Source organism: Oncorhynchus keta, chromosome 4, assembly GCF_023373465.1.
Source record: "Oncorhynchus keta strain PuntledgeMale-10-30-2019 chromosome 4, Oket_V2, whole genome shotgun sequence".
Lineage (NCBI taxonomy): Eukaryota > Metazoa > Chordata > Actinopteri > Salmoniformes > Salmonidae > Oncorhynchus > Oncorhynchus keta.
The window spans coordinates 79,321,641-79,344,023 of NC_068424.1; the positions used below are offsets into that span (position 1 = coordinate 79,321,641).

The 22,383-nt window shown below is 40.9% G+C and overlaps 2 protein-coding genes and 1 long non-coding RNA gene across 5 annotated transcripts; 1 reads left to right on the top strand and 2 right to left on the bottom strand.

Moving 5' to 3' along the window:
• Positions 1-426: 426 nt before the first annotated feature.
• Positions 427-6,319, bottom strand: LOC127929230 (putative nuclease HARBI1). The gene is made up of 5 exons (XM_052517152.1): positions 6,272-6,319; positions 5,772-5,896; positions 5,445-5,587; positions 1,497-1,608; positions 427-1,404 (listed from the first exon to the last, which is right to left on the bottom strand). The coding sequence occupies exons 2-5, from the start codon at positions 5,854-5,856 to the stop codon at positions 1,034-1,036; spliced, it is 711 nt and encodes a 236-aa protein (XP_052373112.1). The 5' UTR covers positions 5,857-5,896; positions 6,272-6,319; the 3' UTR covers positions 427-1,033.
• Positions 6,320-8,770: 2,451 nt separating this feature from the next.
• LOC127916291 (uncharacterized) lies at positions 8,771-9,807 on the bottom strand. Its single transcript, XR_008094281.1, has 3 exons — positions 9,688-9,807; positions 9,036-9,100; positions 8,771-8,874 (listed from the first exon to the last, which is right to left on the bottom strand). It is a non-coding gene; the product is annotated as an uncharacterized LOC127916291 (long non-coding RNA).
• A 2,281-nt stretch (positions 9,808-12,088) lies between these two features.
• Positions 12,089-20,821, top strand: LOC118376023 (matrin-3-like). Of its 3 annotated transcripts, none has more exons than XM_052517165.1 (15): positions 12,089-12,155; positions 12,680-13,691; positions 14,129-14,190; positions 14,439-14,477; positions 14,575-14,651; positions 16,507-16,565; positions 16,641-16,757; positions 16,998-17,129; positions 17,289-17,414; positions 17,490-17,614; positions 17,829-19,178; positions 19,955-20,030; positions 20,151-20,194; positions 20,432-20,575; positions 20,691-20,821. In XM_052517165.1, exons 2-14 carry the CDS (start codon positions 12,705-12,707, stop codon positions 20,463-20,465), a joined length of 3,228 nt encoding a protein of 1,075 aa, XP_052373125.1. In that variant the 5' UTR covers positions 12,089-12,155; positions 12,680-12,704; the 3' UTR covers positions 20,466-20,575; positions 20,691-20,821. The 3 variants fall into 3 exon arrangements, with proteins under 3 accessions (XP_052373125.1, XP_052373128.1, XP_052373129.1); XM_052517169.1 differs by having other exon boundaries at positions 12,123-13,691; positions 17,829-18,518; positions 18,585-19,178; XM_052517168.1 differs by having other exon boundaries at positions 12,117-13,691.
• The last annotated feature ends 1,562 nt before the right edge of the window (positions 20,822-22,383 follow it).

The following is a 22,383-nucleotide window of genomic DNA, read 5'->3' on the forward strand; positions in this document are numbered from 1 at the left end:
AATCCGGTTGCACTAAAGATGGATAGGGGGCAGGAGGATATGTTATGGTATAAATTACCATGGAGATTTATTCTGTGGAGCTAGCCTGCTCCAGACCAGGCTAAATTCCAGGATCTATTTAATCTCATCCCTAATGTCAGTCAGCAGTCACCACAAATGGAAACCAATAGTTATTTCACTGCTCACTATACATTGTGATCACATATAACTAGACCCACTGTCATTATTTAAACGTTTGTGATCATTAATTTCAATGATTTTGGATAAAAAATGATTTTTAGATGTTGCTATCATTAGATAATTTACAGTTTCCCATAGACTATATATAAAATGATAGAATATTAGGGCCACAGAGGGAAAAAAGACAAGTCATAATATTGTAACCAGTTGTTTTAAAGGAGGACAGTTGTTAAAATGACAGATGCGGGGCATTTCGTGAAATTGTACTTCAGTATGGTTTCATAAACAAAGACATGCTGATGTGCCAGAATATTAAGTATCACATTGTCATAAGTATCAAAACAATATGTAGCTTTTCTGCAGAAAGAACCAGCCTCATAAATTTATGACTTTATCCTTTTCTTCAGTGTGGCCCTAGTACTCTGTCATATAAACAAATACACATTCCATATGAATATAAAAACACAATGTGTAACATTATGTTCCTTTATTGAATAAGGACAAAACAAAGCAGGTAAACCATCAGCTCCTTTCGAAACTGAAGTCACAGTGACTCTACAAGATGGAAAGCACAGAATCCAAGCATATTATACAAAATGATACATACACATTCAAAGGTCTGTATATAACACACCCTGCATGTCTGCACACTAAAATAAATGCAGGACAAATCCATACACATCAACTGAACAGACAAATGAATGGATGCAGTAGCCTCCCTGCAGCCTTGTATTACACACAGTATACCGCACAAACATCATAAGAGGCCAAATTCGTAAAAAAACGAACCCAAAAAAAAACAAATTCCTCTGCCACCGCAGGACATATTTAACCAAAATTGAAAGCACACATACTAACTAAAATAATTCAACACATATTGGTCCCTCAGCAGCCGACCACTGTCGTCATCAGGGAAGATTGACGGATTGTCCCAGTCCATGGCTGGTGGCACTCTGGGGGACCTCTCCTTCCTCAGGCAGGCCACATTGTGGAGGACAGCACAAGCCACAGTAATATCACATGCCCTAACAGGGCTGACCCTTAATTTGTGAAGGCAGTGAAAGCGTGCCTTCAGGAGGCCAAAGGTCATTTCAACTCTGGCCCTGGTCCTGGCATGGGCATGGTTGTAGGCCTGCTGTGCTTCCTGGGGGTCTGTGAAAGGTGTCAGGAGAAAAGGCTGGCAGCCATACCCCCTGTCTCCCAGCAACACACCAGAGAATTCACCTGTCAACAAAATCTCATCATTACTACCTCATAAACACAGTGATATTCTTGACACAGCCATGATGGTTATAAATAGGGGTTGTGTGGCTTACCTTGTGATAGGCACTGATAGATTTCAGAGGCCCGAAAGATTCTGGAGTCATGGACTGAGCCAGGCCATTTTGCCACAACATTGCTGATCACACAGTCAGCATTGCAGACCATCTGAAATCATAAGATGAGGAATATTACACCAATCAATGCACATCACTGGCAGATGTTTTTGCTTATTTTCCTAGGTAATTTTGCTCAAGAAAATATTCAAGATGTTTTTTAGATATTTTTTTTTACTGAAAACAAGACAAAAATACTAAGTAAGAAAGACATTTTTGCAGTGCACTGAGCAACCGACCTTGGGTCCTTTGAAAGGCGCTATATAAATTAAAGTGATTATTATTATAGCTCATCTATTTATTCAATTAAATTTTATTTATATAGCACTTTTCACAATTGTTTCATTCTGTCAAAGCAGCTTTACATTAATGAAAGCAGGAGAAACACAAAAAAAAAACGGTGGACAACATAAGAAGCAGAGTACAACGGCTAAGATTAAACCGTACTGAGCGTAGTAACGTTAAATAATAATGTAAGGCTTTAATAATAATTTATCATAGCTTTATACAGTGTGATGGACTTACTTTACACAATTTCACTCATATCTGCAGTGCATTTCAATTAAAAATTTAACCGTTTCATAATTACAGTACAACTGCGTTTTTGGAGATGTGAATTAAATATTTGAATTGTAATTGTGATGTTTCAGCGGAGCGGTGAGTGTGTAATTGTGCACTACTTACGCATTCAGGCGGTCTGCAATACTTTGCCACGCTTTTTCTCTTTGCTTTATCACTGTGGCGGTGTTGCCTTTCTTCTTAATTATATCTTTTACCTCCTCGTATGCCTCCATGAGGATTTGTGCTTCCGACGGGGAAAAGTACGCGGCTCTAGTTGCCATGGTAAATCAGTTAATCTGTGATCTGTGGCGGGGTCTATTTGAGTGAGCCGTGAGCGCGCACCTATCCAGGATTGGTTTCACCTGGCTTAATGAATCCGTGTCTGCTTATCCTGGCTTGGTCTTTGTGCAACCAATTAAGCCTGGACGCACATGTTTTGGCTTCATTGAGCTCAGCTTAGTCATTTATCCCGGATGTCCTAATTCTACTTTTGTGCAACAGGCCCCAGATGCTAGAATATGCATATAATTGACAGCTTGGGATAGAAAACTGCTAACCAGGTGTATGTGACAAATACAATTTTATTTGATAAGCATTTGTTCTTAACTGACTTGCCTAGTTAAATAAAATAAATATTGTTATTTTTTTGTGTTCCTTATTACTTCAGGTTATTTGGTAAATATTTTCTTAATGGGAGTGCTGGCTAGCGACTTTAGCTTGCTAGGTACATCAACAGCTTTAGGTTGGTTGTTTTTAGTCAGAACAGTGCCGTAATATCTAACAATACACACATTTAGTTATGTTACAGCCTTATTCTACACACAATACCCAATAATGACAATGCCAAATGAGAAATGTTTGCAAATGTATACAAAAGAAAACAGAAATATCACATTTACATAAGTATTCAGACCCTTTACTCAGTACTTTGTTGAAGCACCTTCGGTCTTGGGTATGACGCTACAAGTTTGGCACACCTGTATTTGGGGAGTTTCCAATTCTTCTCCTCTCAATCCTCTCAAGCTCTGTCAGGTTGGATGTGGAGGATCCCTACACAGCTATTTTCAAGTCTCTCCAGAGATGTTCGATCGGGTTCAAGTCCGGGCTCTGGCTGGGCCACTCAAGGACATTCAGATACTTTTCCCAAAGCCACTCCTGTGTTGTCTTGGCTGTGTGCTTAGGGTTGTTGTCCTGTTGGAAGGTAAACCTTCGCCACAGTCTGAGATCCTGAGCGCTCTGGAGCAGGTTTTCATCAAGGATCTCGCTGGACTTTGCTCCATTCATCTATCCCTCGATCCTGACTAGTCTCCCAGTCTCTGCCGCTGATTAACATCCCCACAGCATGATGCTGCCACCACTATGTTTCACCTTAGGAATGGTGCCAGGTTTCCTGAAGATGTGACGCTTGGCATTCAGACCAAAGAGTTCAATCTTGGTTTCATCAGACCAGATAATCTTGTTTCTCATGGTCTGAGAGTCCTTTCGGTGCCTTTTGGCAAACTCCAAGTGGGCTGTCATGTGCCTTTTACTGAGGACTGGCTTCCGTCTGGCCACTCTACCATAAAGAACTGATTGGTGGAGTGCTGCAGAGATGGTTGTTCTTCTGGAAGATTGTCCCATCTCTGGAGGCCACTGTGTTCTTGGAGACCTTCAATGCTGCAGACATTCTTTGGTACGCTTCCCCAGATCTGTGCCTCGACACAATCCTGTCTCGGAGCTCTACGGACAATTCCTTTGACCTCATGGCTTGGTTTTTGCTATGACATGCACTGCGGGACCTTATATAGACAGGTATGTGCCTTTCCAAATCATGTCCAATCAATTGAATTTACCACAGGTGGACTCCAAGTTGTAGAAACATCTCAAGGATGATCAATGGAAACAGGATGCACCTGAGCTCAATTTTGAGTCTCATAGCAAAGGGTCTGAATACTTATGTAAATAAGGTATTTCTGTTTTTATAAATTTGCAAACATTTCTATAAACCTGTTTTTGCTTTGTCATTATGGGGTATTGTGTGTAGATTGAGGGGAAAAAAAATTAAAATCAATTTTAGAATAAGGCAGTAATGTAACAACGTGGAAAAGTCAAGGTGGTCTGAATACTTTCCAAATGCAGTGTGTGTGTATATACAGTGAGTGCCTTGCGAAAGTATTCGGCCCCCTTGAACTTTGCGACCTTTTGCCACATTTCAGGCTTCAAACATAAAGATATAAAACTGTATTTTTTTGTGAAGAATCAACAATAAGTGGGACACAATCATGAAGTGGAACGACATTTATTGGATATTTCAAACTTTTTTAACAAATCAAAAACTGAAAAATTGGGCGTGCAAAATTATTATGTATGTATGTGTGTGTGTATATATATATATATATATATATATATATATATGAGAGGATATACACACACGCATATATATATATATACACACATACATATAGAGAGGATATATATATATAGAGAGGATTTACATACACACATACGTGTGTGTGTGTGTATGTATAGCCTCTCTCTCTATATACATACACATAGAGAGAGGATATATATATATATAGAGAGGATTTACATACACACATACGTGTGTGTGTGTGTATATATAGCCTCTCTCTCTCTCTCTATATACATACACATATATATAGAGAGAGGATATATATATATATATATAGAGGATTTACATACACACATACGCGTGTGTGTGTATATGTATAGCCTCTCTCTCTCTATATACATACACATATATATAGAGAGAGGATATATATATATATAGAGGATTTACATACACACATACGCGTGTGTGTGTGTATGTATAGCCTCTCTCTCTCTATATACATACACATATATATAGAGAGAGGATATATATATATATATATATATATATATAGAGGATTTACATACACACATACGCGTGTGTGTGTGTATGTATAGCCTCTCTCTCTCTATATACATACACATATATATAGAGAGAGGATATATATATATATATATATAGAGAGGATTTACATACACACATACGGTATGTGTGTGTGTGTATGTATAGCCTCTCTCTCTCTATCTATATCTATATCTATATCTATATATCTATATATATATATATATATATATATATATATAGAGAGAGAGAGATTTTCACAGACTTCCCACACACAGTCGGTGTTACATTCCCACTGTAGAAATTGACCATTGCTTTGGCCTCTTCTTCCGAAGTGAGTTGCAGAAAGGCCTTAGATTCACCAACAAAAAGATGCGCAGTGGTCAGATGTTGACGTCCGTCATTGCTTCACTGTCAAGTTAATTAAACTCATCAAATCAACCAACTAACTTTACCTTAGGGCTCACGTCAAGCACCAGGTGCTGAACTACAGTACCGAAGGGTTTGGCCAGGGCCAAGATCTCGTTCAGGAAACCATAGGCTCGTTTAAATCCCACAACGTTGACCACTCTCAATCCCCCAATTTTCTTAGAGCTTCCTGCAAAGAGAGGATGAGAGTGACATTTACACAACAGTTTACTTTTCCAACAATAGTTAATGTAGTTTATTTTCATGTGGGTCGACTCTGTAGCAATGGTTTTCAATTCCACAGACGCTGTCAATCAATCATCCTAAATTAAATGATCATACATCATGCTAGAGGTGAAGTTAATGTTGTTTACCTGAAGACGAGTACTTTTCTTTGGATGACGAGTCCTGTCTCTCCAAGTCCTCGTCCTCTGCCAGCTCATCCAGAGTCAAAGTCATCCATGTTCTCTGGGAAGTCCTGCTCCATGCTGCCCTCCTCCTGACGGAAACGAACAACATGTATGTCAACATATTAGTTACATATTCACTAACGTTCAAAAGTTTAGGGTCACTTAAAATTTCTTGTTTTTGAAAGAAAAGCACGTTTTTTGTCCATTTAAAATAACATCAAATTGATCAGAAATACAGTGTAGACATTGTTAATCTTTGTAAATTACTATTGTAGCTGGAAACGGCTGAGATTTTGAATGGAATATCTACATAGGCATACAGAGGCCCATTATCAGCAACCATCACTCCTGTGTTCCAATGGCACGTTGTGTTAGCTAATCCATGTTTATCATTTTAAAAGGCTAATTGATCATTAGAAAACCCTTTTGCAATTATATTATATTCATATTCTTATATTCATTACCTTTGACAAGCTTCTTTCTTGGCACTCCTAGATGTCCCATAAACATCATTTGGGTCTTTTTTCGATTAAATCGGTCCATATATAGCCTAGATATCGATCTATGAAGATTGTGTGAACAACGGAAAAAAATAGCGTTTTCTAACGTAACGTCATTTTTTTTAATTAAAAAAGTTGACGATAAACTTTCACAAAACACTTCGAAATACTTTTGTAATGCAACTTTGGGTATTAGTACACGTTAATAAGCTCTAAAATTGATCACGAGGCGATGTCAATTCTATAGGTGTCCGTCTGGAAATCATGTCCGGATAAATCTCAAACAAAATATCCGGTCGGATACCTGAAGAAATGGCTTGTCTCTTCTTTGTTTGACCAAGAAACAAATCGTAGGCAAATGACAAGACTGTTGACATCGTGTGGAAGCTGTAGGTATTGCAACCTCGACCTCATTTAATCTGGTTCACCTTTAACAATTCTTGGAAGTGGCGCATGGATATTTTTTTCCATTTTCAGTGATCAGATTTGCCTGCACTTTTCGATGAAACGCACGTTCTGTTATAGTCACAGCCGTGATTTAACCAGTTTTAGAAACGTCTGAGTGTTTTCTATCCACACATACAAATAATATGCATATACTATATTCCTGGCATGAATAGCAGGGTGCTGAAATGTTGCGCGATTTTTAACAAAAAGCTGCGAAAATTCGCAACTTCCCTAAGAGGTTTTAAAAGGTCGCTAAAATGTTAAATATGGGTTATCGGTATCGTTTTTTTGTTGGCAAGAAAAATATCAGATATCAGCCAAAAATGTAATATCGGTGCATCACTAATTCTCGCTACACAATAATTATTAGGCTACCATTTAGCCATCACTCATTCACTAGCCAACCATGCTACCATTTAACCATCGCTCATTCACTAGCCAACCATTATACCATTTAGCCATCGCTCATTCACTAGCCAACCATACTACCATTTAACCATCACTCATTCACTAGCCAACCATACTACCATTTAACCTTCGCTCATTCACTAGCCAACCATACTACCATTTAACCATCGCTCATTCACTAGCCAACCATGCTACCATTTAGCCATCGCTCATTCAATAGCAAACCATGCTACCATTTAGCAAATCACTCATTCACTAGCCAACCATGCTACCATTTAGCCATCGCTCATTCAATAGCCAACCATGCTACCATTTAGCCATCGCTCATTCAATAGCCAACCATGCTACCATTTAGCAAATCGCTCATTCACTAGCCAACCATGCTACCATTTAGCCATCGCTCATTCAATAGCCAACCATACTACCATTTAGCCATCGCTCATTCACTAGCCAACCATGCTACCATTTAGCCATCGCTCATTCACTAGCCAACCATGCTACCATTTAGCCATCACTCATTCAATAGCTAACCATGCTACCATTTATCCATCGCTCAATCACTAGCCAACCATGCTAACATTTATCCATCACTCATTCAATAGCCAAACATGCTACCATTTATCCATCGCTCATTCACTAGCCAACCATGCTACCATTTAGCCATCGCTCATTCACTAGCCAAACATGCTACCATTTATCCATCGCTCATTCACTAGCCAACCATGCTACCATTTAGCCATCGCTTATTCAATAGCCAAACATGCTACCATTTATCCATCGCTGATTCACTAGTGAAACATGCTACCATTTAGCCATCGCTTAATCAATAGCCAACCATGCTACCATTTAGCCATCGCTCATTCACTAGCCAACCATGCTACCATTTAGCCATCGCTTATTCAATAGCCAACCATGCTCTTAAGTAAATAGACCAGTAGCCTCTGACAATACGGGTAGGCTACAGTATTGCTGTGCGATAGGTGTGACATCGTCAAGGCAGGAGACAGAAAAACAACGTCTTGATAGGAGCCCGCGTTCATATTTTTGTATAGTGTCTGTAGCATTTACTTTAAAATGGTTCAATAGGCCAATAACTCTTAGAATGTGCAGCCAGTGTTTGGCGCCCTCTATAGGCGGCATGCATTTTAGTTTCAAAGCCACTGCAAAAAAACTACAGAAATGTGATCATTTGCCATTGCGCTTTAGAAACTGTCAAGGTCCTGTTCCAAATCATAGAGCAAATGAGAGCGTTTTTGTTACCACTAAAAGGGTGAATGGAGGGCGTTTTTGTTACCATTAAAAGGGTGAATGGAGGGCATTTTTGATACCATAAAAAGGTGAATGGAAGGTGTTTTTGATACCATAAAAGGTGAATGGAGGGCATTTCTAGGCAAGGTAGTAACGCTTGCTCACGAGTGCAGAAATATAGTATGGCTCTGACATATCAATGGAAAACATATGTTGCGTGCGACAGGTTGATAAATCGCAATCATTTGTTGAGCACGCAAATCCTAGAATCTCCAGAATCTCCACGTACGCCAGGATTTAGTGAGAAATGTATAAATGAGACCTCAGGCACAAAGTGTCGTGCTTTACCTTGTTCTTCAGAACCAGGTGTTCTAGAGAGTTCCAAAGGGTTCAACCAGGGCGAACAGGGCTTTGTTAGACAGAGGACTCCTGTCATATTTGGCCACCACTACTTTGCTTCTGATCTGATGAGGAGAACAGTTACAAAACAGGTTGAATCCATCACTTTCACACCAAAGGCACACCAGTAAATACATGTTGATTTGAGGAAAAGTTACTTGGCCACTGCATTGCAGTAAATAGAATCGTATTTTATCAAGATAATTTGCCAAATAAAACACATTACCTGCTTAAGTGCCATAGGGCGTTGATGTGGCTTGCCTGATCCAACATTAGATCCAGCACCACCACCTAAAGTAAATAATAACAACACAGGGCTTTTATATATATATATATATATATATATATATAAAGTAATCCTTCTCACCCCCTTTAAGATTTAGATGCACTATTGTAAAGTGACTGTTCCACTGGATGTCATAAGGTGAATGCACCAATTTGTAAGTCGCTCTGGATAAGAGCGTCTGCTAAATGACTTAAATGTAATGTAAATGTATACACATACATACATACATATACATATATATATAAAAGCCATCTAAACAAAAGCAAACATGGATTGCTAACTTAATTTGTCTATAGAGACTACAGGGTCAGGAAGCCAATATGTAATTTGGGTGAACTAGGCCTATCCCTTTAACGATAATGATTACATGATAATGAATACAGAAATTCACCAGTAAGTGACAGGAATAAGCATACATTGGTTGCGTGCGAAAAGGCACCCTATTCCCTACTTTTGACCAGAGCGCATTAAGGAAGTAGTGCACTCCTTTTGGCCAGAGCCCTATGGGACCCTAATCAAAAGTAGTGCACTAAAATGGAATAGGGTGCCATTTCAGACACAGTCGTAATTTTTCATACAAACACAGCATTACCCCAGCCGGAGCTCATGCGGCCTCCTCCAGCCTGCTGCCCACCGCCCATGGGGATTGGTCCCAGGAGACTGGCTGATTGATTGGTGGTCTCCTGTAGATGAGACCCACCGCTGAAAAGGGACAAACATGAGATTTAGTCTACTATTATACAAGGCTGATTCATCCACGTATTTAAACGTGCAACTGCACTTCCTGATTTAGCCTAATTTTAGATTTGGTTCATTAAGAAATGGTAGCGGCCATTACTGAATTCAAGGGCGAGTTGGTTTCAGGGTGTGGTTTGATGTGGGTGTCTCATGTGTGTGTGTTCTCGGATGGGAAGAGTTAACACAAATTATTTCCACAATTAACTTTAGCCGTCTGGTGTGCGACCGTGGTAAATTTGGTTTGACTTTGGATAGCCTATCACTGGGGCTAGTTAGGGACCGTCAATAAATTACACAATGTAAATGAGACAATATTTTCATGTTGCATACCTTTTAGTTCTCATTAAATGCTGTCAATATTTGAGGTTTTTAAGTCATTGAAATTTGGATTTTAACATATAGTCCCATGTACATTGTGTAATTTACCGATGGCCCACAACTAGCCCCATAGGGATATCCAAAGTCAACCCTGATTTACCACAGGCATTACTATTGGGTGGCATGCAGCTGCACTCCGGATTGATGATTACTAGTGTGCTGCCAGCTGTGGGTAGGATTAAAACAAAGCCAACTTTCATTTATGTTGTGATGCAGTCACGACTACAAGTCTCACAAAACCCTGTTTTGGAAAAGACTGACTTTATGACCAAAATTAGTAACCATTTTAGTTGGCCTAGTCCTAGTTTCGCGTTAGCCTCGTAAATACCAGACTGATTACCACTGCGTGTAGGGAACCATTCATGTAAGCGTGCAGGATCAATCGGCTCGCCAGGCTAGTTTCGTGTGGCCATCCTTCCAAATCTGTTCTCATCAACTGGTGAAAAGCCTGTGTTTCTGAGGCTTTAAAAAAATATATATTTAAAAAAATAAATAAATATATATATATATATATATATATATATATATATATATTTTAACCTTTATTTAACTAGGCAAGTCAGTTAAGAACAAATTCTTATTTACAATGACGGCCTATCCCGGCCAAACCCGGATGACACTGGGCCAATTGTGGCCGCCCTGTAGGGACTCCCAATCACGGCCGGATGTAATACAGACTGAGGCTAGCCTAGGTCCCCAGATATATATATGTGCTATCTTGTTCTAGTTTCAAGTTTTATTAGTCGTATGTACGGGATACACAAGGGATACACCGTCCAATGAAATGCTTACTTGCAGGTTCCTTGTCGACAATGCACCAACAATAAGAAATAATAAAAGATAAGAATACGAACAGAAAGTAAATGGCTCAGTAGAATAGAATAAACATTTTGGCATAAGTATAAAGTATGATTTTTGTCAAGATGGCTCAGGCTGGAACATACTGTACAAATAGTCGGCCTATGACATCTCCATTTGTTTGGTTTGAATAATCTCTGTAATCTTTGATTACATTTTCCCTCATGTTTTTTTTCTCTTTAGATTAACAGCAATTTGAACCCTGAAGCACAAGAATTCGTACCAGGATTGAAGCACTGAGACTAGTCCTCTGATGAAGAAGTCATCTGTCCACACTGAAGCCAGCGTAGGAAGATCTGTTTGAGTTTTGTTAATCTGTTGCACTTAATGTGTTGCCAAAGTTTTCCAGCTAGCCCTGCATGTTTAACGTTTTGAATAATGTTTTGTATATAAATCATATGTTTTTTGTAACTCTTCTGAATGTAAAAACAGCGTAGGAGCCAGAAGACCATTTACTTTTATTTCCTTTTTGAATAATATAGGCCTATGTAGTTCTAACATACCTGCCCCATCAAATAATAATTTTCTGTTCAATCAAAATTAGTGGTTCATTTAAAAATCAAAAGACATTTTTCATTAGATCTTGGTTTGCATTATGAATTCCTTTTATTGAAATGCAGATTCTAAATAGTCTGTGTGGCCATTTGACTTATTGTTCAGCAGTCTTATGGCTTGTGGGTGAAAGCTGTTAAGGAGTCTTTTATTTTCATTGCTCCTCTACTTCCTGCCATTATCGTCCAGGTGCTTGATATCCTACTGCCATGCAGATGTTGACTTTAGATTTTTTTTAAATGCACATAAAATGGAAAACTGCTGTATAAAAATGTACCAAAAGTATTGCACAAATATACAACAAAAAAACATATATATATTTTTTCTTAAAGTATTTGAAAATAAATATTGATGGACTCTATATTTGTGATTTCACCAAAAAATAAACATGGCTTCCTCAAATGTATACTCTTGAATACCCTGTTTTCATATAGTAAACAAACCGCAATCGACTTTGTACAAAAATATTGTAGTTTACCTTTCACTTCCGGTTCCGGTTTAGACGCCTGTGAAGCGCGCTAGCTACAGGTTACGGTAAGACACAATGACCAAAAGTTGCATACCGATATTTATGTCAAGTCTTTATATCTATTCACTAATTATCTTCATCTTTCAAAAAATTGCTGGTTTGTTTGATGGCTAGTTATCGAGCTAACGCGAGTTAGGAAGTTAGCTTGCTTACGTCAACGTTAGCTTTGCTAGTTCAGCCAGTGTCAGTTTCGTTTTTGTAAATTTATGCTATTTATAACTTTTTGGTATTTCGATGGTCTACCATATCTATCTATGTCATTTTTATCACTTGCATGAGCAACCCTTTCAGGCCTATGGGTTGGCTCCATGTCAGAACTAACTAACGTTCAGCCAGCATTTGCCAGACGTTAGCTAGATCTGCATGACGGTTCGGGCTAGGCCTGCTGGTTAGCGCCAGCATGTCACACCTACAAGGAATCAGCTAAAGTCAAGATAGGTCCCGCCCCCAAGTTTCCTGATATTAAATCCATATTCCCCTAGATTGCTTCTTTGATCCCTCATCTCTTCACTGGCAACTTTCTCTACAGAGATTTGATACGTTTACGTTCCAGCATGTCTCACAACTACTCCTACAGACGACCACCACCACCAGCTAAAGATCTAAGAGCCAGCGCTTTCGACTCTCCAGATCACCTGCACCCTGGAGACCACAGTCACAATGTTTACAGATCGTCCCAGGAGGCTCCGTCTCATTCCACAATACCATCCTACCCATCCTCCTCATCCAGAGCCTCCGCTGCCACCGAGTCCCCTTACTCCTTCTCACTAAGCCAGTCAGACCCTTACTCCTCCCTAAGCCGGTCAGACCCTCACTCTTCCTCTCTAAGCCGGTCAGATCAAACTCTGACCCTCCTGAGCAGCTGTGGGCTTGAGCCCAAAGACTTGTCTCTACTAGCCGAGATGCCTGAGGAGCTCATCACTGTGGAGAACCTTCCACGTCTGCTCCTGGAGATCAGAAAGAAGAGGGCGACACAGCAGCCACCATATCCAGCTATGACCTCTTACCCCCCTGCTGCCACATCTCGCCCCCCCACTGCTACCCCTCCTCCAGGCCATGCGTGGGAGCAGCGTGACCAGAGTCGTTCTCAGCCATTAGACTACCCCCACCCCGCTCTTCCGCCTTCTCAACTCCTTCCCACAGAACAGGCTGAGCCCTGGCAACTAGATCGTCATGGCAACCCGATGCAGTACACAGGCTCTCGCCTAGAACCTGTGCCTGTCCGAGTTGTGGACTACCACTATGGTAAAGAAACTCCCAGAATTTACCAAACTCCTAGGTCCACTTACAACACGGCCCAAGGAGGAAGCAGCAACACCTGGAAACCCCCCAACTCATCCCAACCAGCAGTAGATTACAGGTACCCACCACCTACAGACTACAGACCACGCCCAGACAAAGATGTCCCAGTTGTCCCAATCATGATGGCCACCTCTGGCAAAACTCCCACCAAGAAGGCTGCTCTTGACTTCCACGGAGAAATCCCCCAAACGTTTCCTTATTCGTGCTCTCTCTGCGATATTACTGTGCTCTCTGAAAAGGTAAGTAGCTTACTCCTCTTATTTCTGTTGAATCTGCATTATTACATTTACATTTAAGTCATTTAGCAGACGCTCTTATCCAGAGCGACTTACAAATTGGTGCATTCACCTTATGACATCCAGTGGAACAGCCACTTTACAATAGTGCATCTAAATTTTTAAAGGGGGGGTGAGAAGGATTACTTTATCCTATCCTAGGTATTCCTTAAAGAGGTGGGGTTTCAGGTGTCTCCGGAAGGCCACACACACATTATCTGGGTCTCAGGTAGGTTCATGTGTGCGTGAAAGGGTCAAAAGTGTATGAATCTTAAGCCTATTTGTGCCACTAATAATATACAGTTACTGCTACGTATGTTAGAAGACAACCTATGCATTATCTTAAATATGAACAATCAGTGAGATTTTTTGTTGTTGTGTCCTTTTTGTTGTTGTTGCAGTTCTGGTTCACACACGTCAATGGAACTCAACATGCAGACGGACAGCTCGCACTTCTTCAAATGTGAGTAATCACATACTCAATGTGTTTTCCAGTTCTCCACTCAACAGCATGACACAAGCATTTTGCTATATCTGCTAAATATGTGTATGTGACCAATACATTTGATGACGTTTCAAACTCTTACTGTCATTATTGATATTGTAATAGGCCTAGCTTAAATCGATTTAAGTTCCTAAGTTGTCCAGCTTTTTAAAAATATATTTTTTAAATCATTCTATCTCTATCTCTTCTTGGGCCTATGTTTTTAGGTATCCTGAATGGGATTGCCGGATGCAGACCGCCAGAAGGTAAGAGCATATCTCTCTGTCTGTGTGTGTGTGTGTGTGTGTGTGCTTGGTATTAATGTAGAATCGATCCTAACTACAGGCCTTTCAATCCCTTTAGTGGTGACAACCACACAGACAGACCAAGGGTTGAAGAGAAGACTGCTGGACCTTCCCATAGGTCTATTAACTACTTAGGTAAACTAACTGCATTAGCTTGCCTATACATAATACAGTGCCTTCAGAAAGTATTCATACCCCTTGACTTATTCTACATTTTGTTGTGTTACAGCCTGAATTCAAAATGGATTAAATATATTTTGTTCTCTCTCGCCCATCTACACACAGTACCCCATAGTGACGAAGTAAAAACATGTTTTTTGAAATTGTTGCAAATGTATTGAAAATGAAATACATAAGTATTCACACCCCTGAGTCAATGCATGTTAGAATCACATTTGGCAGTGATTACAGCGGTTAGTCTTTCTGGGTAAGTCTCGAGGAGCTTTGCACACCTGAATTGTACACTATTTGTACATTATTATTTTTTTAAATTCTTCATTCTCTGTCAAGTTGGTTGTTGATCATTGCAAAACAGCCATTTAAGTTTTGCCATAGATTTTCAAGCTGATTTAAGTAAACTATAACTGGGCCACTCAGGAACATTCAATGTCATCTTGGTAAGCAACTCCAGTGTATATTTGGCCTTGAGTTGTAGGTTATTGTCTTCTGAAAGGTGAACCAGGTTTTCCTATAGGATTTTGCCTGTGCTTTGCTATATTCTGTTTCTTTTTATCCTAAAAAACTCCCTAGTACTTGTCGATGACGAACATACCCATAACATGATGCAGCCACCACCATGCTTGAAAATATTAAGAGTGTTACTCAGTGAGGTGTTGTGTTGGAGATGCCCCAAACATAATGCTTTGTATTCAGGACATAAAGTTATTTTTTTTGGCCACTTTTATAGCAGTTTTAGAGGGGTTGGGTTAAATGCGGAAGACACATTTCAGTTGAAGGCATTCAGTTGTACAACTGACTAGTTATTCCCTTTAGTATTGTGGCTTAACTACAATGTTGTTGATCCTTAGTTTTCTCCTATCACAGCCATTAAACTCTGTAACTGTTTTAAAGTTACCATTCTCCTCATGGTGAAATCCCTGAGTGGTTTCCTTCCTCTACGGAAACTGAGTTAGGAAAGGACACCTGTAACTTTGTAGTGGCTAGGTGTATTGATGGATACACCATCCAAAGTGTAATTAACAACTTCTCCATGCATGCTCAAAGCGATATTCAATGTCTGCTTTATTTTATATTTACCCATCTACCAATACGTGTCCTTCTTTGTGAGGCATTGGAAAACCTCCCTGGTCTTTGCGGTTGAATCTGTGTTTGAAATTCACTGCTTGACTGAGGGACCTTACAGATGTATGTGTGGGGTACAGAGATGAGGTAGTCATTCAAAAATGATATTAAACGCTACTATTGGACACAGAATGAGTCCTTGCAACTTGTGACTTATAAAATACATTTTTAATCCTGAACTTATTTAGGCTTGCCATAACAAAGTGGTTGAATACATATTGGCATTTCAGCTTTTCATTAATTTGTTAACATTTCTCAGAACATAATAGAGGCCAGTGACACAAAATCTAATTTTAATCCATGTTATCTTCAGGCTGAAACACAACAATGTGGAATAAGTCAAGGGGTGTGAATACTTCCGACACTTTTATCATTTCAAATTTTAGATTTTTTTTTTAATTTAACGAGGCAAGTCAGTTAAGAACAAATTCTTATTTTCAATGAAGGCTGAGGAACAGTGGGTTAACTGCCTTGTTCAGTGGGCAGAACGACAGATTTTTACCTTGTCAGCTCAGGGATTCGATCTTGCAACCTTTCGGTTACTAGTCCCAACGCTCTAACCACTAGGTTACCGCCCCACAACTCTGATGTTGGTAGCGTCATGCTCTACAAACTGAGCCACACAGGACCATTTGCCTTTTATCCATGTAACATATTAACGTAACTTACCTTTTATATTGTCCTGTAGGTAAACCGTCAAGTAGCGGCTCTAGAAAAAACGTAGACACTAAGACAAAGGTTACAAAGGTATTGTTGTTCTTCTGGTTTATTACTATCTAGGTTTCCCCCCCATTGTCTGTTTACTTTGCCTTGATTTTCCAGGGGAGTGGTAAAGTGGTTTGTGCCAAATTTACCGCTCGGTGTCTCAACGAAGATGGTTTGAAGGACCTGATTAATCCGTTTGGGGAAGTTGTGAAAGTCATCATGTTCCCCACTTTGGTAAGAAGACTAGTAGCTTTATTCATCCTGCCATCTATTAAAATACCTAATATATGTGTTTTCAATTCCTCTGAAATGGGTCAAAAGTCTTGCAGTGACTGAATAATAATTGAGAAAATCTTATCGTCATCATGTTGTAAGTATAGAAGTAGAATCGACCACCCATCCCATGGCCTCATTGACTACAATAGGTATATCCATTCTAGTAATAATGTTTTTATGGTTCTTGTAACGCTGCAGCTTCAGGCGTTTGTGGAGATGGGCTCAACTGACCAGGCCGCCGATATTGTGACATACTACCTCAGTAACCCAGTGATGGTGAAAGGAGGACGAGTCACCTTCTCTGTCTCGTCAACATTTAATTTCCTACAGGTACATTTTTACAAGATGAATTGACACCATTTTTTTGTTTACATTTGTTTGAAAGGGTAATTGAGGATTTTTCCTAAAACAACCACACACACAACACACACACACACACACACACAGTATTATTCATTGAGTTAAATAAATCAATTTACGTCCGTATAGAGTTCCCGGGTGTTGAGTTTTTCCCCGGTGCCTCCTGGTAAAGAGTCCGCCGCGTGGAAGAGAGAGTTACTGGCCGTCGCTGAAGGATTTGGACCTGTGAAGCACTCTCTATTCTTACCTACGCAGGTATTATACAGCATTTGGGGGGGGTCTTTGTTATAGTATACTGCAATTTGCTTACAGTGTATTCTGTCCTCTTAGGCATTTGTGGAAATGACTAATGCACTGGATGCACAGAAGCTGGTTGGACACCATACATCCAAACACCTGAAAATAGATGAGATGCATATTAAAGTGGCCTTCTCATCAGAGTATAATACACTTCGGTAAGTTGATGCGCCCCCTGTTGTGCCATTACCTTTTGTTTTGCATGCGAACATGCATTGATCATGGCTTCTGAGTTCAGACCGTCAGAACAGTGTCCCTGTTATAACCACTGTGTTAAAGGAGAAATAGTTCATTTAGACTCTTTAAAAGCCATAAAACATGGAAATAAAAGTGTTGTCTGTAAACCTTTTTTTTTTTCATCACATCATGCAGGACCATGTCTGAGAGGAAGTCTTCAGACAGGAAGTCTTCAGACAGGAGCAGGAAGTCTGAAGACAGATCGAAGAGAAAGAGAACCCCAAGCCCCAGAAGGCGGTCCCTCAGCCCCAGGAGAGATTCCCCAATCTCCTCAAAGAGGAGGAGGAGGAGTAGAGAGAGGGATAGCGACCGTCACAAAGAACGGGCGAAATCAAACTTTGGGGGTAAAAACAGGCCAAAGTCCCCCAGCAAACAGAGCTCCAGTCGGTCCCCCAGAAGCCTTCGCTCCCATACTAAAGAGCGGGTGTCCAGTGAGAAGGTATCCCCCATTTCCTCATCCACTCGCTCACAACCTCCCACCAAGAATAAGACCCCATCCCGGTCCTCCACTGTGATGGAGAAGTCCAAAAAGGCTGTCGACGCGATTGACCAGAGCAAGCAAGAAACTGCGACCCACGACAGCCAGGAGGATGGAGCCATGGAGGCCTGTGATATGGACAGTGACATCGAGGGGATGGCCGTGTATGGGGAGGATGGGGAGGAGAACTCTGACATGGGAGAGGTGGGGGAGGGAGAGGAACGAGAGGAACTGCAGGAGAGTGCTGAGGACTTAATCCAGGAGTTTAAAGACCTATGTGAGCCCAGGCAGAAAGCAACTTCTGGGACTGTAGATGATGCTCCTACAGAAGAGCTCTCAGCTACCGGGTCAGAACAGGGGAAAGAGCTCTCAGCTCCCGTGTCAGAACAGGGGAAAGAGCTCTCAGCTTCCAGGTCAGAACAGGGGAAAGAGCTCTCAGCGACCGGGTCAGAACAGGGGAAAGAGCTCTCAGCGACCGGGTCAGAACAGGGGAAAGAGCTCTCAGCGACCGGGTCAGAACAGGGGAAAGAGCTCTCAGCGACCGGGTCAGAACAGGGGAAAGAGCTCTCAGCGACCGGGTCAGAACAGGGGAAAGAGCTCTCAGCGACCGGGTCAGAACAGGGGAAAGAGCTCTCAGCGACCGGGTCAGAACAGGGGAAAGAGCTCTCAGCGACCGGGTCAGAACAGGGAAAGAGCTCTCAGCGACCGGGTCAGAACAGGGGAAAGAGCTCTCAGCGACCGGGTCAGAACAGGGGAAAGAGCTCTCAGCGACCGGGTCAGAACAGGGGAAAGAGCTCTCAGCGACCGGGTCAGAACAGGGGAAAGAGCTCTCAGCGACCGGGTCAGAACAGGGGAAAGAGCTCTCAGCGACCGGGTCAGAACAGGGGAAAGAGCTCTCAGCGACCGGGTCAGAACAGGGGAAAGAGCTCTCAGCGACCGGGTCAGAACAGGGGAAAGAGATGGATGGTGAAGACCAGAAAGGAGATATTTCATACGTTGATGATGAGGTAAAGTATATGCCGGTCTTTAACATGTAGTTCATCTATACATAATCTGTCAGGTCTTTAACATGTAGTTCATCTATACATAATCTGTCAGGTCTTTAACATGTAGTTCATCTATACATAATCTGTCAGGTCTTTAACATGTAGTCATCTATACATAATCTGTCAGGTCTTTAACATGTAGTTCATCTATACATAATCTGTCAGGTCTTTAACATGTAGTTCATCTATACATAATCTGTCAGGTCTTTAACATGTAGTTCATCTATACATAATCTGTCAGGTCTTTAACATGTAGTTCATCTATACATAATCTGTCAGGTCTTTAACATGTAGTTCATCTATACATAATCTGTCAGGTCTTTAACATGTAGTTCATCTATACATAATCTGTCAGGTCTTTAACATGTAGTTCATCTATACATAATCTGTCAGGTCTTTAACATGTAGTTCATCTATACATAATCTGTCAGGTCTTTAACATGTAGTTCATCTATACATAATCTGTCAGGTCTTTAACATGTAGTTCATCTATACATAATCTGTCAGGTCTTTAACATGTAGTTCATCTATACATAATCTGTCAGGTCTTTAACATGTAGTTCATCTATACATAATCTGTCAGGTCTTTAACATGTAGTTCATCTACTTAATGAGTCAAATTGAAAAAAGACAAGTAACATAGTTCCAACAATGTAAAATACAAGGTGCCATGTTTAATATGTGTTGTGTGTTTCAGTAAATCCTAAATGTTATGTTTTGATGTTTGTTCCCCTCAGCCTGATTTCCCAGAGGACCTTGAGAATCTTATTACGTTGGATGAGCTGGAGGAGGATTCCTCGGTTGATAACCAAGGTGACTTATTACTCAACACCTTGCAACTCGACCATAGATTCCATTCAAACTTCAGCATTTTTAGAGAAAGAGTAACGTTGTTATGAAGGTCATTGATTGTATGTTTATCTTACATTGCAGATAACCAGTCAACAGATGAGATCAAGAGCAGATCCAAGAGCAAAGTGAGCAAATATATATATCTTTGTTCACCATTGTTTCTGATGTGTTCTGTGAGTCAGTACTGGTCATCTGTTTAGAATTGTTCATTCAATCTTCTAACTGGGGAAGATTGGTTTTAAGCAATATATCAGTCTAACACCATATATACGATCTGGGTTGGGGGGGTTCAATGCAGCTTTAGTTAACTATTGTCAATAAGGTTGTTACAACCACACCTGTAAAATATATTTTTATTTCAGCCCTCAGGACGTGATCAGACACCTGGTAGAGTGATCTACGTCAAAAACCTTCCCAGAGGCTTCTATACAGATAGTGACTTCGTGAAGATTTTTAAAGGCTTCGGGAGAGTGCATCGCTATTTCCTCCTTCGCAATGGTGAAGAGGTATGTTCCTCACAGAAGGAAATCTAAAATGGAGTCGATCCTAATGATGTACTACAAGTCTGATCACATTTGTTGTTTCAGTAACCCTGGTCTCTCTCTCTCATCAATCTCTCAGGGCTTCATTGAGATGGAGAGGTCTTCTGATGTGACAAAGGCTTTAAGAGAGCTGCGTTATGATGAATGTAAATTATACGGCCAGAGGTTGATCGTCCTGCGGTCTCAGAAATACAAGAGACTAACAACAGGGTTGGTGTCTGCTCTGCTAAACAGACGTGTAACACACTCCGTCCCATCCCTTGTGGGAACCACTGATAATTGATGCTTCTTTGTCTCTTCTGATAGAAAATATCCCCCGTCTGATCATATTTTACGTGCAGTGATTTCTGCCTATCTATCTTAAGGTAAACGTTTCTAAACTTTATATAAGTCTGGACTTAAAAAGGAATTCTCTTATTTTGTCAGGTGGAAACCTGAATCTGATTCTAAAAGTGATCGGAAGAAGGATCACTTAAGTACTAGAAGCAGTAGCAGGATAAGGAGTGGACGGACCAGCAGTCACTCAAAGTCAGCGGCTAAGGACGACGAGACAAAAGAGAAGGACAAGGAGACAAAAGAGAAGACGGCACGACAAGTATGCTCCGAGCCAGCCCAACACTGTGACAAGGAGGACAGAGAAGCGTCTGAAGGGGATATTGACCAATCCTCCAACGGTGAAGACCAAAAGGATGCCCCTGTCCCTGCTGCTGAGGAAGAGAAGAAGGCCTGTAGCAACGAGGATAATGCAGAAACCAAGATGGAGGATAATGTGGAAACGAGACCAGATTCCATAAAGACTGGTATGGAGTCATCGTTCCAGGCCAACAACCCAGTGGGTAAGTGTTTGGATGTGATTCATAGCCTCACTGCACTCATGGTAGCTTGGTCTCAGATCTGTTCTCTTTCTATAGCCTGGTCTCAGATCTGTTCTCTTTCTATAGCCTGGTCTCAGATCTGTTCTCTTTCTATAGCCTGGTCTCAGATCTGTTGTCTCTTTCTATAGCCTGGTCCCAGATCTGTTCTCTTTCTATAGCCTGGTCCCAGATCTGTTCTCTTTCTATAGCCTGGTCTCAGATCTGTTGTCTCTTTCTATAGCCTGGTCCCAGATCTGTTCTCTTTCTATAGCCTGGTCTCAGATCAGTTGTCTCTTTCTATAGCCTGGTCTCAGATCTGTTCTCTTTCTATAGCCTGGTCTCAGATCAGTTGTCTCTTTCTATAGCCTGGTCCCAGATCTGTTCTCTTTCTATAGCCTGGTCTCAGATCTGTTCTCTTTCTATAGCCTGGTCTCAGATCTGTTGTCTCTTTCTATAGCCTGGTCCCAGATCTGTTCTCTTTCTATAGCCTGGTCCCAGATCTGGTGTCTCTTTCTATAGCCTGGTCCCAGATCTGGTGTCTCTTTCTATAGCCTGGTCCCAGATCGGTTGTCTCTTTCTATAGCCTGGTCCCAGATCGGTTGTCTCTTTCTATAGCCTGGTCTCAGATCTGTTGTCTCTTTCTATAGCCTGGTCCCAGATCTGTTGTCTCTTTCTATAGCCTGGTTTCAGATCTGTTCTCTTTCTATAGCCTGGTCTCAGATCTGTTCTCTTTCTATAGCCCGGTCTCAGATCTGTTCTCTTTCTATAGCCTGGTCCCAGATCTGTTCTCTTTCTATAGCTTGGTCTCAGATCTGTTCTCTTTCTATAGCCTGGTCTCAGATCTGTTCTCTTTCTATAGCCTGGTCCCAGATCTGGTGTCTCTTTCTATAGCCTGGTCTCAGATCTGTTCTCTTTCTA

Excerpts from the sequence above, each read along its gene's own strand:
- LOC127929230 (XM_052517152.1), bottom strand. The coding sequence starts at position 5,856 with ATGACTTTGACTCTGGATGAGCTGGCAGAGGACGAGGACTTGGAGAGA. Across the intron at positions 5,588-5,771 it reads AGAAAAGTACTCGTCTTCAG|GAAGCTCTAAGAAAATTGGG; the intron begins GTAAACAACATT and ends CTCTCTTTGCAG. Across the intron at positions 1,405-1,496 it reads CTATCAGTGCCTATCACAAG|GTGAATTCTCTGGTGTGTTG; the intron begins GTAAGCCACACA and ends TTTTGTTGACAG.
- LOC118376023 (XM_052517165.1), top strand. The coding sequence starts at position 12,705 with ATGTCTCACAACTACTCCTACAGACGACCACCACCACCAGCTAAAGAT. Across the intron at positions 19,179-19,954 it reads TTTCATACGTTGATGATGAG|CCTGATTTCCCAGAGGACCT; the intron begins GTAAAGTATATG and ends TGTTCCCCTCAG. Across the intron at positions 20,195-20,431 it reads AGAGCAGATCCAAGAGCAAA|CCCTCAGGACGTGATCAGAC; the intron begins GTGAGCAAATAT and ends TTTTTATTTCAG.